The following is a 16,686-nucleotide window of genomic DNA, read 5'->3' as shown; positions in this document are numbered from 1 at the left end:
AACAAGGCGCAAACTTGTATAAAACATTCCATAGAAAATAATGTCCACAAAATCATATGAAACAAAGCAAACACATTTTGTACAACACTGTTCATAAAATATAATTTAAGTGAGCAGAAACCTCCGCAACGCCGACTTACTCACAGCGCTGCATTATCGTACCAAATGAAATGTAGCAGTAAGGCAGCAAACAGAAACACATGTGCTTCTCCACTCGTTTCAGGATAGCTACAAAGTATTCCTATGCTCGCAACGATGCTACATTGATCGTAAATAATTAGAGCAACATTATCTACTTAAGTTCTATGTAGTGACAAAAAAATCGTAATTTCACTGCCCAAGTTCCTCGGTGCAATGCAACGTAACCATTTCATACAACTTTGTGGCAGTCACTATGTGAATGGACTTCGTTTATTTCCAGAGATTACTGAAAGGACAATGGGTCATCATTCTGACTATAATTCAGCACGGAGGCACAAATTTCAGTCTAGGATACAATACACTGTTAAAAAAAATAAAAAAAAAATTAGAATACTAGCGTAAAATGTAGTCTGCTATGCTAGAGGTCTCATTGACTTAAGCACTTCATGCATTATCCAGTTAGAACCCATAAACTGGATGGTGTTTACTAATGGCATGGTTTGTGGCCGTTTCCCAGTCACGTAAACATACCGCTACACCAGCGGCACACCGCGAGCAGTCCAGTATTAACAACAGCGTCATTCAGTTTGTGTTCATCATGCAGCAACATACCACATAGAGGCATGCAACACTTTGATAGAGTCAGAACAGTGACTTTACTTTCAGCAGGTCATACACAGCAAGATGTTGCCGATCGGTCAGAGTGGCTTGTTTTGAAATTTAATTTTGTGGTAAGTTCCTATGGTACTAAGCTGCTGAGGTCATCGGTCCCTTGGTTTACACAATACTTAATCTAACTTAAACTGACTTACGATAAGGTCAACACACAAACCCAAGCCCAAGAGAGGACTCGAACATCCGACGGGGGCAGCCGCGCGAACCGTGGCAAGGCGTCTAAGACCGCACGGGTAGTGGTTTGTCTGAGGTATGTTGTATGTACAGAGAGACGGAAAAAGTGAACGATAGACCACGTTCTTGTACCACTCCAAAGTAGGATCGTTTCCTTCAACCGTCGGCTGGCAGGCGCCTAACATCGACTGCCAGAAATAGTGGAAACGACTTCTTGGAGACAACAGGGATTCGTATCTCAGACCAAACAGCGCTTAGAAAATTGCATCAGAGTTTTCTTCATTCCAACGAGAAGGTTTGCACGACGCAATCGAAGGAGCTGGGCTCTTGCATATCAACATTGGATCATTGCAAAATGGAGTAACGTCATGTTTGCTGACAAGACCAGGATTGGTTTGCTACCGTACGCTTTACGTGTTAGGGTTTGGGGAAGTGCTAGGCGACACCAGGAACGCCAATATGTTCAGGAAGGCCATCCGTTTGCTAGTGGAACCTTAATGTTCTGGGCAGCAATAGTGATGGAACGGCAGACCCCTCTAACTCCCATCCATGACAATTTGACTTGTCCTCGACAACTTAAGATGTCCTACAAACGATTGTAAGGCCCTATAGACGTGAAGTCGGTAAGAACTTCATCCAGGTCGATGACAAGGCAAGGTCTCGGTATCTCCAAAGATGCAACGTCAAACGAATGCATGCACCTGCACATGACTATCTTAAGGGCCTCACTGAAGCTGCCATTGAAGAGTGGGATCTTACACCCGAAGATAAACTTGGTGGTTTCATCCAGAGCGTGCCTCGCGGAGTGCAAGAACATATTCACTATTAAAGGCTGATAATCATTGTGAGATAATGATTCTCACTGTTTTTATGTTCAAGATATTTTGTTTTGTAGCGTTTATGTGTAACTAACCAAAGTCGTTCTTGTTTTCAGAAGGAATTACGCTTATTCTAATATAACCGTAAGCTGCTGCGGCCATTGTCACAAACAATTAAATATTTCTGGGTTTGTGACAGCAGTGTCAATATGTAAAACTACCGATGTTCCGGTCACGGTCAATGTTACAAGTGACCTCCTTCAGGGTGTCTTTTTGTTTACAGCTGAATGAGAAAACTTTGTTTCTTTTGTATCTGCAGACGTGGCTATTATCTAATTCTGATGGGTTGTTAAGGATGAAGGAAAAGGGTATTAGAAGTTCTTTATTGGTGTTTTACTATGTTTTGATTGGTGTATCCATTACTGCTTGTGATTGGTGAAAATCGGCGAATGGAAAACTAGGCGGCAACTGTGACGTGGCGTTGTCTTCCAGCTCTCTAGCGCCGGCTAAGGCACGCCACTAACTCTATGTATCTGCGGCCGCTGCGGTTTCCCACGGGCCTGTATGTCTTGCTAAACGCGGGCTGTCGTCCCGTAACGCTATTATTGCTGGCAGCCAAAACGTAGGAAGTCGATACCCGTCTTCTTGTTGGCGGATCGCTTGGCTATTTCGATTGCCTCTCTAATATTTTGCCTGAAAGTAAGAGGCTGTTTCCACAATACGCGAGCTTCACCAAAATCAATCCGTTCACCGCACTCATCCTGGTGTTCCGGTATCGCTCACTTGATATACTGTCTTAGTCGGATATATCTTTCGTGTTCAGATATACGTGTGCTGATGGGTCGCCCGTCTCACCTACATGCACTAATCCACATTCGCACCTGATTTCGTAAACTACAGCAGCAAGTAGTTTGTCAACTACAAAATTGTCAAGGCTTTCGTGGCCACTTGTTGACAAACCTCCTATTGGCTTCTGTCTCGGGTTCTTCGGCCGACGTTCATCTAAAGATTTTTCTGACGTTTCGCCAGCACGAGTGGCTGGCATTGTCAAAGCTTCATCCTCCATTGGCGGTGGTGAACTGGTGCCGAGCTCGCGGGCGCAGACTATATGTACCTGGCGCGCCAACGTCCGAGGGCTTCTCCGCGGTCATTTCCGGTGCGGTTCTCCTCTAGCTACCTGCGACGGTCGTTCGCTGCAGTACGGGAAGCCAGGATCCGTTGACCTTAAGGCTTTCCTCTTTCTTGTTCAAACTGTTCGCCTGTTTTTGTATTTCCACAGCTTCTCTGAACAAGCGCGTGTGATAGTGCTTCTCTACAGCCAGAACTTTCGTGTCGGCGAATTTTATTACGTGGTCGGTGTCATTGAGTGCGTGCTCTGCCACGGCCGATTTCTCCACCTGCCCCAACCTACAATGTCGCTTATGCTCGTTGATCCTGGTGTTGACGGATCGTCCAGTCATTCCGACATAAACTTTTCCGCATGTGCATGGTATACGGTATATTCCTGACATTGCAAGTGGGTCTCGTTTCTCCTTCGCCGATCTAAGACACTCTTTGATCTTCCTTGTCGGTTTGAAAATCGTCTTTACGCCATGTTTGCGCAATATACGGCCGATTCTGTCCGTCACTCTGGGAATGTATGGCAGAAAGGCCGTCCCGACATTCCTTTTTCTGGTTCCTTACTTCGCCGAGTGTTTGGCTCTGTTACACTTCCAATATAATTTTTGGAGTACCCATAGTCCTCAGGACAGTTTCCAGGTGTTGCATTTCTCGTTTGAGGTGTTGCGGCTGACATATTCGTGCTGCTCTCGTTACGAGCGTTCTAATCATGCCTATTTTCTGTCTCGGGTGGTGGTTTGACAGTTTGTGCAGGTATCGGTCCGTGCGTGTCGGTTTTCGATACACGCTGTGTCTCAGGTTTTCGCCGTCCCTTGTGACCAGCACATCTAGAAATGGCAGTTTCTTGCCCTTTTCTACTTCCATGGTAAATGTTATGTTGGCATGGAGGCTGTTCAAGTGTCTTAGGAAGTCACCGAGCTGTTCTTCACCATGGCTCCACACCACGAAAGTATCATCGACGTACCTGTACCACACCTTAGGATTGCAAGTCGCCGAGTCCAGTGCCTGTGCTTCGAATTGTTCCACGAAGAAGTTGGCCACCACTGGACTGAGAGGTTACCCATGGCCACGCCTTCCAGCTGTTCGTAGAAATCTCCATTCCACGTGAAATAGCTCGTAGTGAGACATGCATGGAAGAGCTTTCTGATGTCCTGCGGGAAAATGGAACCGATGTGCTCCAGAGCGTCACTGAGTGGCACTTTCGTAAATAACGAAACAACATCAAAGCTGACCAAGATGTCGTTTGGTGCAAGTTTCAGTTTCTTCAGTTTCTTCAGCTTCTCAATGAAATGTCCTGAGTCCTTAATGTATGTGCCGGTCTTCCCCACGTGTGGCTGGAGCAGAGAGGCCAAGTGTTTTGCCAGTTTATATGTCGGTGATCCAGGAGCGCTAACGATCGGTCTCAGTGGAACGTTGTTCTTATGGATCTTGGGTAATCCATACAGCCGAGGTGGTAGGGCATCTGTGTTGCGCAGGTTTCTCTGTACGTCCGCCGGCAGAGAAGACGCCTTGATTAATCGATTCGTATTCCGTGTGATACGCTGCGTCGGATCTGCGCTTAGTTTTCGGTACGTCGTCGGATCTAATAGGTCTCGGATCTTTTGCTCATAATCTTCGGTCTTCATTACGACGGTCGCATTCCCCTTATCGGCAGGCAGTACCAATATACTCTTGTCGGTGTTGAGATTCTTAATGGCTTGTACCTCTTCTTTCTTCAGGTTCCAAGCTGGTGGTTTTTCTCGGCGCAGTATCCTGGCTGTTTCCATGCGTATTTCCTCTGCCCTTTCACAAGGAAGCGTCCGAATGGCTGCTTCGGTGTTGGCAATGTTATCCTCCATAGGTATAGTTCTCGGGATGATAGCGAAATTCCCTCCTTTTTGAAGAACAGACACTTCCTCTTCGGTCAATTGTCGTTCAGTGAGGTTGACCACTGTGTGTGAGATGTCGGGAACCGCCTTGTCGGTCTGCTTCCGGCATCTTTCAAACTTTTACTTCTGTCGCTCGGTGCAGCGCTCGAGTTCGTTCTGCATGCTCCTGTGAGTGATGCTGTCGATCTTGTCCCAGTCGTCTCGATGCATTCTGCAACTTAGTTGATAGAAAATGCCCAGAAGTTCCTGATCCGTTCTTGCCAAGTCTCTCCGTGTTGTATGTGTTCGCTCACGAAGAGAAGCTCGTTCCATTCTGTCGTAGATACGATGTGCTTGGGTGGTAGTGAATAGGCGCTTACACCTCAAGAACTTCGGTGTAGCACATTCATCTCGGCACCGTGACAGAAAGGCGAGAGAGGACATCAGTCGCCCATTCTTCTTCCGTCGTTGGTCAAGGCGTCGGTACAATCTGCAAATCTCCTCCCCGTAGAGGCGTAAAACAAAATTGTTAAGGCTTTCGTGGCCACTTGTTGACAAACTGCCTATTGGCTTCTGTCTCGGGTTCTTCGGCCGACGTTCATCTAATGATTTTTATTAGAAGTGTAACACAGCCAAACACTCGGCGAAGTAAGGAACCAGAAAAAGGAATGTCGGGTACGGCCTTTCTGCCATACATTCCCAGAGTGACGGACAGAATCGGCCGTATATTGCGCAAACATGGCGTAAAGACGATTTTCAAACCGACAAGGAAGATCAAAGAGTGTCTTAGATCGGCGAAGGAGAAAAGAGACCCACTTGCAATGTCAGGAATATACCGTATACCATGCACATGCGGAAAAGTTTATGTCGGAATGACTGGACGATCCGTCAACACCAGGATCAACGAGCATAAGCGACATTGTAGGTTGGGGCAGGTGGAGAAATCGGCCGTGGCAGAACACGCACTCAATGACACCGACTACGTAATAAAATTCGCCGACACGAAAGTTCTGGCTGTAGAGAAGCACTATCACACGCGCTTGTTCAGAGAAGCTGTGGAAATACAAAAACACGCGAACAGTTTGAACAAGAAAGAGGAAAGCCTTAAGGTCAACGGATCCTGGCTTCCCGTACTGCAGCGAACGACCGTCGCAGGTAGCTAGAGGAGAACCGCACCGGAAATGACCGCGGAGAAGCCCTCGGACGTTGGCGCGCCAGGTACATATAGTCTGCGCCCGCGAGCTCGGCTCCAGTTCACCACCGGCAATGGAGGGTGAAGCTTTGACAATGCCAGCCACTCATGCTGGCGAAACGTCAGAAAAATCATTAGATTAACGTCGGCCGAAGAACCCGAGACAGAGGCCAATAGGCAGTTTGTCAGTTTGTCAACTGCAGCTTTTATTCTCTTGCTGCTTCGGAAGATCGGCTTGATTCCTGTTCGGCGGAGAATTTCGCCCACCCGTCGAGTGATACCTTGAACATACGATAATAGAGCAATGTTTTGTGCTTCCTTCTGCTCTCCTCTATTGCCTTCATTCTTCGTCACTATAGTTTTATTTATTAGTTTCATCCAGACTCATTAGCACCAAAAATGAAGGTTTTGTAGTTCACCATTTAGATGTTCCTTACCGCTGATCCTGTGAGTCCTCTTTGTTAAAGTGTGTAGGGCGGATTTCTTCTGCGTAGGGTGATGATGAGTGGAGGCATGTAGGTACCTGTCAGTACTGGTTGGCTTCCTATATACTCTACGGCCCAGTTTACCATCAGGCTTTCTGTAAACTTCCACGTCGAGGAAAGGGACCACCCCATTCTTTTCTATCTCCATACTGAATCAGATTCTGTTGTGCTGATGGTTGACGTGTTAGTGGAAATTTCGTAGCTCTTCCTCCCCATGTGGACAGATAACGAAGGTATCATCAACATATCGGAGTCAACAGCCTGGGCGTAATGGTACGGACTGGAGCACTGTTTCTTTAAATGCTTCAATGCTGCGATAGGCGAGAGAGCCTATAGCTATACCATCTGTGTGTTCAAAGAATCTCCCCTTTCCACCTGAAATAGGTGGTCGTTAAACAATGGCGCACAAGCTCACAGATCTTTTTTTTTTTTTGTTTTGTTTAGGGCGCTCAACTACTAAGATCGTTAGCGCAGTAATAGCGTAGAAAAACGCAAGGGGCAACACCAGAAATGACTTACAATAAAAGTGTTAGATCTTTTTGGACAAGTCCGTCAATGTAATAAAAGTAAGGATACGAGCAGCTGCTCGAGCGTCATCAGCTAAAAGTTCCTGTAAGGTAGACGGCAGACGGCAACACGAGAGTGAATAAAACGGGGACAGGACAATAACATATGGCCTACCGTCAATGGATGACCTCAGGGGCACTGCGGGGCGGGGTCACCGGACAACAGGTAGCGGTGGCTAAATTGGCAATGCCCAATCAGCAACCTGGCCAAAATGACCACCTCTCGCCGAGAAGGGCGTGAGGAGATTGTCCAAGCCGTCGGGATCGGTTTGATGGCCCTAAGCTTATTTTCGTGGAGAGAGGACCAAGCCTCATGGCACAATGATGAAACGCGCCGACTAAAAGCTCACAGAAATCGGGTGCCATTCGTTCCTCGTAAGATGTTCATGGTGTCTTGCACTCAAACATCAGTGAATAAGGACTTCACGTGGAAGCTAACCATCAGGTCTGTTACCGAGATATACTTTTCTTTTAGAGGTTCTACAAAATGGGTGGAGTCCTTAACGTACGAAATTGTGTGGCGCACCAAATGTTTAGGAGGCAGTTCCTTTGCTAGACTGCACGTCGATTAATTAGTGGTACTCACAATCGATCGTAAAGGAGAGGCCTCTTTATGGGCTTTCGGTACACCATATATCCTTGGTGCCTGTGGAACTTGTGGGATGAGTCTTATGGTCGTGTCAACATTTATTCTAGTTTGTTTCAGCAGTGCTTGCGACGATTTGATTATCTTGGCCATCAGATTTCCCTTAAGCGTCTTGTAAATGGGTTCACTCAGAAAATCCTCCATTCGTTTGTTATAATCTTCCGTGTCCAACACAACGGTCGCATTTCCCTTGTCTTCTCATGTTATTACTAAATAAGAACTGTTCTTCAGTTCTACGATAGCAAGAAGTTTTTCCTTGGTGATATTTTATTTCGGAGGTTTTGCTTGAGTCAGAATCCGTATCGTTTCTTGTCTAATCTTGTCCACCTCAGCTTGTGATGACGAATCGATGCCTCGACAGATTCGATTATGTCTTCTTTCGGAACTAGTTTCGGTGCGACTGCGAAATTCATCCCTTTAGCCAGAATTTGTGGTGCTGTAGCGCTTAAGATGTGGCTGGAAAGGTTAACCACCGTCCGTCGAGTTTTCAGCATCTGTCCTTCCTCGGTGGTTTTCTGCTACAGTTTGTCGAAATTCCTCGTCTGATAGATGACGGTACTATCGCTCGACCTTGTGGCCTGTTGAAAGGTTACCATGTCTCCCAGTCATCCATATCCAGTTTTCCAGCAAGGAAGAGGTCAACTTGCAACAGCGACCAACACATCGTTAGCTTTACACATTGACTATGCGGTAACAAACCCTGAAAAATTTTAGTGATTATGTTTATGTTGTTAATGTACTGTACGAATCTCAATGGCTGTATGATAAGAAGTAGTGAACACCATGGTTTTCGGAACTGTTGTTGAAGTGTGTATATGCGGAAAAACACACAGCTTAAGTTCTTTTAAAGAACTGTATTCTCAATGGCAACTTGCATGATACTGAGTGATCAATCTACGAAACTGAGACACAGCGACTGTTGAGATGACGAGAGATATTGCTAGCTCCTCCAGCTTCGTCAATTAACAAATCCAAGCTTGCTTAATTGCACTGCACCTCTTCGAGAAATGGTATGGGCATCTTGTACACACAGATAATTCTCTCGATATTGCCAATTTACAGAAAAGCAGCATTCCATCATCACACATCCTATCGGACGTGGCCCATCTCGCAGCAGTTACGTATTTCAAAAGTGCTATAATGACTGTTTGAGTAAGTAGTTTACAAACCTTTCATTGCGTTACTATGCTTTCATGACAAGGGATTGCGCAAATATAAACGACAAACCAAATCTGAAAAAGACAATTTACAAAATTTTAAACTTACGTATCTCAACAAGCTACATACACAGCCAATAAATGGCAACATGAACTTGTCATGTAGCACACAATATGGCACTGTCAATACGGAAAAACGACAAGAAGCAAAAAATATTATCAACGTGTATGGTCTCAGTAGTACAACTGGAGATGACACACACTTCCTCCCACTTCTACACAGCTTGTGGGACGTGTTTCTATGTGGCTATTGTAACTGTCGGCACCAGGCACAAAAATTTGGTGGAAAATAACATAGCTGGCCTGTGTGGCCGAGCGGTTCTAGGCGCTTCAGTCTGGAACCGCACGACCGCTACGGTCGCAGGTTCGAACCCTGCCTCGGGCATGGATGTGTGTGTGATGTCCTTAGGTTAGTTAGGTTTAAGTAGTCCTAAGTTCTAGGGGACTGATGACCTCAGTCGTTAAGTACCATAGTGCTCAGAGCCATATCAGCCATTTGAAAATAACATAGCGCGAAACACAGCTACAGAACGAGAAAGACCTGACTTATTGTTGGAAGACGAACCCCGCACTGGATGGCCTACTACGTGAAAAGACACACGAACAAGTCAAGTTGATTCTTTAAGGCCTGCGATTGTCCGACAAAAAGATAGTCAACCTAGATATCTTGTGGGTGCCTACTGACCTAGACATAACATGACATGAATTCAGCAAAATCGCTGCCGAAATGTTTGAAGAGTGACCAGAAAAAGGAACGAATGGAGACGTCAGAAGTGGTTTCGAACCACTATGATACTACAAAAGATATTTTGCTTAATAAGTAACCGAGCATAAAGATATGGCTCCACATTGAGACGCCCTGCTAAACCCACAGGACAAGCAGTAGGAATTGTGGAAGGGGCCAGAATGAACGGCTGTCAGTTACACTCCAAACATAACACTTTATTTAGTTGTTTTTTTAGGCAGAAGGCTCTAGGCTTTAACCTTAAATAGTATTTGAGGCCAAGCGATGTAAGACTTGACTAGTCAGATAGATTAAGTTTTTGAAAAGTGGCTGAAGGCCGATAAATTTAAAACAACATAACCACAATAACCTTTCAATTGGCAGAAGGCCCACAGCTTTATCTTCCAAAAGGTAATACTTAGATAAGTGGGATCCTTAAAACTTAAAGTGGCTGAAGGCCGATGCTTTTAAAAATAATACACTACAATAAATTATCAACAGCAGAAGGCGCAAGCTTTACCCTTAGACAATGTAAGACTTGCCCAATTTAGACAATCTTACTTTTAAAACGGCTGAAGGCCTTTGATTTTAAAAACACAATTTCAAGCATATAAATTCCAACCATCGGCTATGAGCCATTAAAAATACACAATTAAACGCTAGCAAGAAAGGCAATATAGGCAACGGTACTCAGAAGTTTCCAGGGGGCTCGGTCTGCCCTTGAAATCTTAACGTTCGCTTAGGTGAGGCAAGAAGTCAGCCCAACTATACTCGATCCGCCAGCAACACAACCAAGAGACAGTCAGGGACCCAACGACAAGACGACTTGCTAACCACCGACCAGTATACAAGCATTCCAAAGCCCAAACGTTACAGACATAGCCGCCCACAACCAAAAATACATTAAGCTGTCAAAAACTATACACCATGTTGGATAGTCACAACAGGTGAGGAAAGGACACTGCCTGAATCTACGTCAGCGAACAGGGCAGGAAACCGGAACAGTAACGGCCACAAGGCAGAAAATTCCGCTGGTGCACTTGAATTTCAAACAAACAAATATAGTTAATTTCACCACACGGCGGCTATATCTTCACCAACTCGAACATTCGCTATTGCTTCCAGGAATACCGTCAACAGCGAACCACCAAGCAAGGGGAAAACGTGAACAGACGTGGCTTCGGTAATTAAATCACCACTCAACTTTCATGTCTTGGGTCGGTGAGCCACGAACCTCGTAGCACTCTGAACAGACCCCACACGCTCTGACACTGCATAGAGTCCGCCAGCGGGTCCGGCATACTGCGCCAGGCGGAGACTTGCTTGCTGATACGCTCCAACCGACCGATTCACTGCCAGTACGCCGACATTTAAAACAAGTTGTCAGTGGAAATGACACCAACTACACACACACAGTTTGACAAACACTTGCACGAAGACTTGAACGACACTCAGCAGTGGGTGTGCAATCACAAAGACTAATCGCGAGTCGACACACACACACACACACACACACACACACACACACACGACCCATAAACGTTATTAACTATTAACATCCTCATAAGTGTCGCAAAGCAGCTGTACTGAAAGCAGCTGTATTATGTATCTAGTAGCAGGCAGATATAGTGGAGGATCAGGGACTGTAAAAGATACTGAAAAATTGGCAGTTTTTTCCTAGCAGTACCGGTCTTTCTCCCCAGGGTAGTGCTAACCTTGAAATTAATTTAGATACTATAAAAAATATATCTGTACGCTACGAACTATGAATAAGCAAATTATGTTATCGTAATAACAAACTGGCCGTAAATGCAAAGTAGGAAACACGCATTGTAAAACAGCTAATGTACCTAACAATTGGCTCTGAGCACTATGGGACTCAACAGCAGAGGTCATCAGTCCCCTAGAACTTAGAAATAGTTAATCCTAACTAACCTAAAGACATCACACACATCCATGCCCGAGGCAGGATTCGAACCAGCGACCTTAGCGGTCTACTGTACTTTATTGTAAGAATATTTTAGGGCACATTGAAACATTATTCTGGCAACTTACTACACACATCCAAAAACGTTTTCCATCACCCTGGTTCCCAGAACTCCTGAAGATAGACGTTGACTTTGGATATTGTATTACAAACACAGTCCCTTTGACTGTTCAGAGATGCACTAAACCCGCCAAAAGATGTGAACAACCATGAATGAGCAGTGCCTATTGGACGGAGGGGGGACGGCAGCCGATGAGTTCCAGTCATTCCACCAGGAAGGAGGTACATGGCTCGTGCTGTCCGTAGGTCAACCACGCTAAGACGGTCAATACCGCGTGTCGATCGGGACCGCATTGTTACTTTGTGCCAGGAAAGTCTCTCAACAAGGGAAGTGCCCAGATGTCTCGGAGTGAACCAAAGCGAAGTTGTTCGGACATGAAGGAGATACAGAGAGACCGGATGTGCCTCGCTCAGGCCGCCCAAGGGCTACTACTGCAATGCATGACCGCTACTTACCAATTATGGCTCGGAGGAATCCTGACAGCAACGCCACTGTGTAGAATAATGCTCTTCGTGCAGACACAGTACGTCGTGTCACCACTCAAACTGTGCGCAATAGGCTGCTTGATGCGCAACATCACTCTCGACGTCCATGGCGGGTCCACCTTTGCAACTACGACACCATGCAGTGCGGTACCGATGGTCCGAACAACATACGGAATGAATTGCTCAGGACTGGCATCACGTTCACTTTACCGATGAGTGTCGCATATGCCTCCAACCAGACAATCATCGGAGATGTGTTTGGAGGCAACCTGGTCGGGCTGAACGCCTTAGACACACTATCCAGCGAGTGCAATAAGATGTAGGTTCCCTGCTGTTTTGGGACGGCATTATGTGGGGCCGACGTGCGCCGGTGGTGGTCACGCAAGGCGCCGTAACGGCTATACGATACGTGAATGGCATCCTCCGACTGATAGTGCAGCCATATCGGCAACATATTGGCGATGCTTTCGTCACCATGGAATACAATTCGCGCCCCCATAGTGCACATCTTATGGATGACTTCATCCAGGATAACAACATCGCTCAACTAGAGTGGCCAGCATGTTATGCAGACATGAACCCTATCGGACATGCCTGGGATAGATTCAAAAGGGCTGTTTATGGACGACGTGACCCACCAGCCACTCTGAGGGATCTACGCCGAATCACTGTTGAGGAGTGGGACAATCTGGATCAACAGTGCCTTGATTAACTAGTGGATAGTATGCTACGACGAATACAGGCATACATCGGTATTAGAGGTACCGATATGTACATCAATCTGGGCCACCAAAACTGAAAGTCTCGCTGTATAGTGGTACAACATGCAGTGTGTGGTTTTCATGACAATACAAAGGGTGGAAATGGTGTTTATGTTGATCTCTATTCCAGTTTTACGTACAGGTTCCGGAACTCTCGGAACCGAGGTGATTCACTTTTTCTGATGTGTGTACATATTGCAAAAAAAAATTACATTTGAATGTTTACATTACTGGAAACAAGACCATTTCCAGACTAAGGGTACGTGAGGTGGCTGTACATTATTGCACATATAAGTGAACAATATGTCTGTCTTCTTGGGCGGTAGTCGCGTGGGGCTGTTGAGTTCCTGCATGGCGTTGACTGTGGAGCTCTGAGCCCAATGATGCCATATTCTCATGAGATTCAAGAGATTCAAACGAAGGCGAGCCACCCCAGAAAATTATATCGCTGCCTCAACAGTCTACGATCCTGTCAGTGTCGAAACTTGTGCATACGGCGTCAGATGGTGCTACTTCTTACAAACAATCAATATACGAATGTGCTTTTTGCATGAGAAACCGCTGTTTGATTTCGCTTTATATGCAGACACTAAATGGCATTATTCTTACCTAAACTGTGCGATTACACAAAATGTTAATGTTTTTAAAGGGCGTATCATGTAAACAGTGCACAAGAACAGCGGTTTGTTGTGATTTATGTTCTAGATGGTAAAATTGTGGAAAGTCTTAGACATGACGATGGCATGAGTAAGTCTCGGAAGATTTTTAAATTTTGACATGTGCTTTAAGCGCAGCCTTTTCAGTATTCCACTTCATAGTGGCCCTAAAGCCGACACTGCAATACTGAAATCAATTGCGACTATGATGCCTTTTAAAAAATATCACACAACTGAACCACAGCCTTGAGAAGTTAAAAAGTGCTGATCGTTCGCATAATTTAACATGCAGTACACTTCATGCGTTTATTGCACGCTGCTTTCATCGTATTGACGTGTAAATGATACTAGCGCAGATACTGGGCGTTAAATGTGTGAAACTGTAAGTTAGTTGTAGATGTACACTACTGGCCATTAAAATTGCTACACCACGAAGATGACGTGCTACAGACGGGAAAGAAGATGCTGTGATATGCAAATGATTGGCTTTTCAGGGCATTCACACAACGTTGGCGCCGGTGCTGACATGAGGAAAGTTTCCAACCGATTTCTCATACACAAACAGCAGTTGACCGGCGTTGCCTGGTGATACGTTGTTGTGATGCCTCGTGTAAGGAGGAGAAATGCGTACCATCACGTTGCCGACTTTGATAAAGATCGGATTGTAGCCTATCGCGATTGCGGTTTATGGTATCGCGACACTGCTGCTCCCGTTGGTTGAGATCCATTGACTGTTAGCAGAATATGGAATCGGTGGGTTCAGGAGGGTAATACGGAACGCCGTGCAGGATCCAAACGGCCCCGTATCACTAGCAGTCGAGATGAGAGGCATCTTATCCGCATGGCTGTAACGGATCGTGCAGCCATATCTCGATACCCGAGTCAACAGATGGGGACGTTTGCAAGACAACAACCATCTGCACGAACAGTTCGACGACGTTTGCAGCAGCATGGACCATCAGCTCGGAGACCACGGCTGCGGTTACCCTTGACGCTGCATCACAGACAGGAGCGCCTGCGATGGTGTAGTCAACGACGAACCTGGGTGCACGAATGGCAAAACTTCATTTTATCGGATGAATCCAGGTTATGTTTACAGAATCATTATGGTCGCATCCGTGTTTGGCAACATCGCGGTGAACGCACATTGGAAGCGTGTATTCGTCGTCGCCATGCGTATTACCCGGCGTGATGGTATGGAGTGCCATTGGCTACACGTCTCGGTCACCTCTTGTTCGCATTGACGGCACTTTGAACACTGGACGTTGCATCTCACACGTGTTACGACTCGTGGTTCTGCCCTTCATTCGATCGCTGTGAAACCCTAAATTTCAGCAGGATAATGCACGACCGCATGTTGCAGGTGCCCTACGGGCCTTTCTGGATACAGAAAATGTTCGACTGCTGCCCTGGCCAGCACATTCTCCAAATCTCTCACCAACTGGAAACGTCTGGTCTATGGTGGCCGAGCAGCAGGCTTGTCACAATACACCAGTCACTACTGTTGATGAACTGTGGTATTGTGTTGAAGCTTCATGGGCAGTTGTACCTGTACACGCCATCCAAGCTCCGTCTGACGATGCCCAGGCGTATCAAGACCGTTGTTGCGGCCAGAGGTGGTTGTTCTAGGTACTGATTTCTCAGGATCTGTGCACCCAAATTGCGTGAAAATATAATGACATGTCAGTTCTAGTATAATATATTTGTCCAATGAATACCAGTTTATCGTCTGCATTTCTTCTTGGAGTAGCAATTTTAATGGCCTGTAGTGTATATGTGGAGCTTTTTTGACGCCATCTGTTATCACAGGCATGTGCTACTGTACTCACCCGGTTGGCTTCGTCGTCCTCTCCAGCGTGGCCGTTAAGTCGTGCACGCGCCGCTGCGGAGGCGGACACGGAGGCAGCAGTGGAGGCGGCTGGGGCGGTGTTGGGAGCGGCTGCGGCCGGGGGCGCAGGCGATGGCGTGGGCGGCACCACGGCCGGGTCGTCAGGCTCTTCCACGGCGGCATGCCTGGTGGAGCAGAGACACGACTGTTGACTCGACAAGAGGCCACCAGTAGGGCTGCAGTCGATAAGGGGGAGGGCCCTGCGGTATGGACCTAGGCTAAGCCCTTAACTACGAGTAATAGGTTAGAAGCGGCCATTCCAACCATGTAATAAGTTCCAGGAACATACTGATTGAAGAACGGCACCATGAACCACGAAAATCTCTTTTAACGTGTCGAAGATGCTACTCCAAGCGGGTGTAAAAATGAATGTGCGCAACGGAAAATAATAAATGCTAAAATGATGATTTGGCCTTGTCTGACTACCCGCTGAAGCAGCTCTTAGGATCATATTGCTCTTTTTAATATAAAAATTACAATCAACTTTTTAAGTACAACTGTCTATATTTCCCAGCTAAAATTATTAATCAGTTGCCGAACTCTGCCCCTCATTATGATTGTGCGGTCTAATATTACTGACGCGAAATGAGTGACATCAACTACGTGCCAAACACTAGAAGACACTACTTCCAAAGATGATCTTCGCTGGTGAGGAACCTCAGTGGAAATAAACTAACGTGATCACATCTATTTAGCTTTATAGCCATAATAAGCCGAAGAAATTTGCGATATCACCGTATGTACTGCGTCCGGTGCGTCGAAGTGATGGTTCTCGTACTCGTCTGCGACGATACAAGAACTCCAGCCACAAATAAACGCTTTCAAACATTAGGACCCCAGAAGGTTGTCCTCTGATTAATGTACTCTAATACTGTCTTCTCGTCTCTGTGTTCTACAAGCGAAAATCGCGAACTCACAGCCACAAGGACGGAGTTCAGATAACGTCTCAATGTAAGTATAGGCAGAAGTAGTGCTCTCAATTACTGAACGCTGCGTGCCCAACGACGACTTCCAAACCGGAAGTGAAGTCCAGAATCTTATAGGTTCGCAACAGTACAGTGCCTAGCTGTTCTAACTGTAAACTCTCCTGAGAGCAAAGAGAGCAAGTCCATCTGTACCAACTAAGCTGATATGGAGCTACCACCACACACAGGCACTCACAACGAAAGTCCTCATCTCTCCACTGCTGGCTTCCCAGCAAGGCTCGGCTCCCCACACTCGTAATTCCGAAAACGAATCACATT

At 46.1% G+C, this 16,686-nt stretch overlaps 1 protein-coding gene across 2 annotated transcripts in view; it reads right to left on the bottom strand.

Annotated features, from left to right (window-relative positions):
* The window catches only part of LOC124544807 (calcium/calmodulin-dependent protein kinase kinase 1), a 1,492,928-nt gene that overhangs the window by 226,239 nt on the left and 1,250,003 nt on the right, over window positions 1-16,686 (bottom strand). For both annotated transcript variants that reach the window (XM_047123492.1, XM_047123493.1), the window contains one exon: window positions 15,384-15,567. In XM_047123492.1, the coding sequence (XP_046979448.1) occupies window positions 15,384-15,567 (184 nt within the window). The remainder of the gene's footprint in view (window positions 1-15,383; window positions 15,568-16,686) is intronic.

This window comes from Schistocerca americana, chromosome 8 (assembly GCF_021461395.2).
Source record: "Schistocerca americana isolate TAMUIC-IGC-003095 chromosome 8, iqSchAmer2.1, whole genome shotgun sequence".
NCBI classification, from domain to species: Eukaryota; Metazoa; Arthropoda; class Insecta; order Orthoptera; family Acrididae; genus Schistocerca; species Schistocerca americana.
Note: the sequence above shows the minus strand (reverse complement) of the source record. Positions and strands in the feature narration are given on the sequence as shown.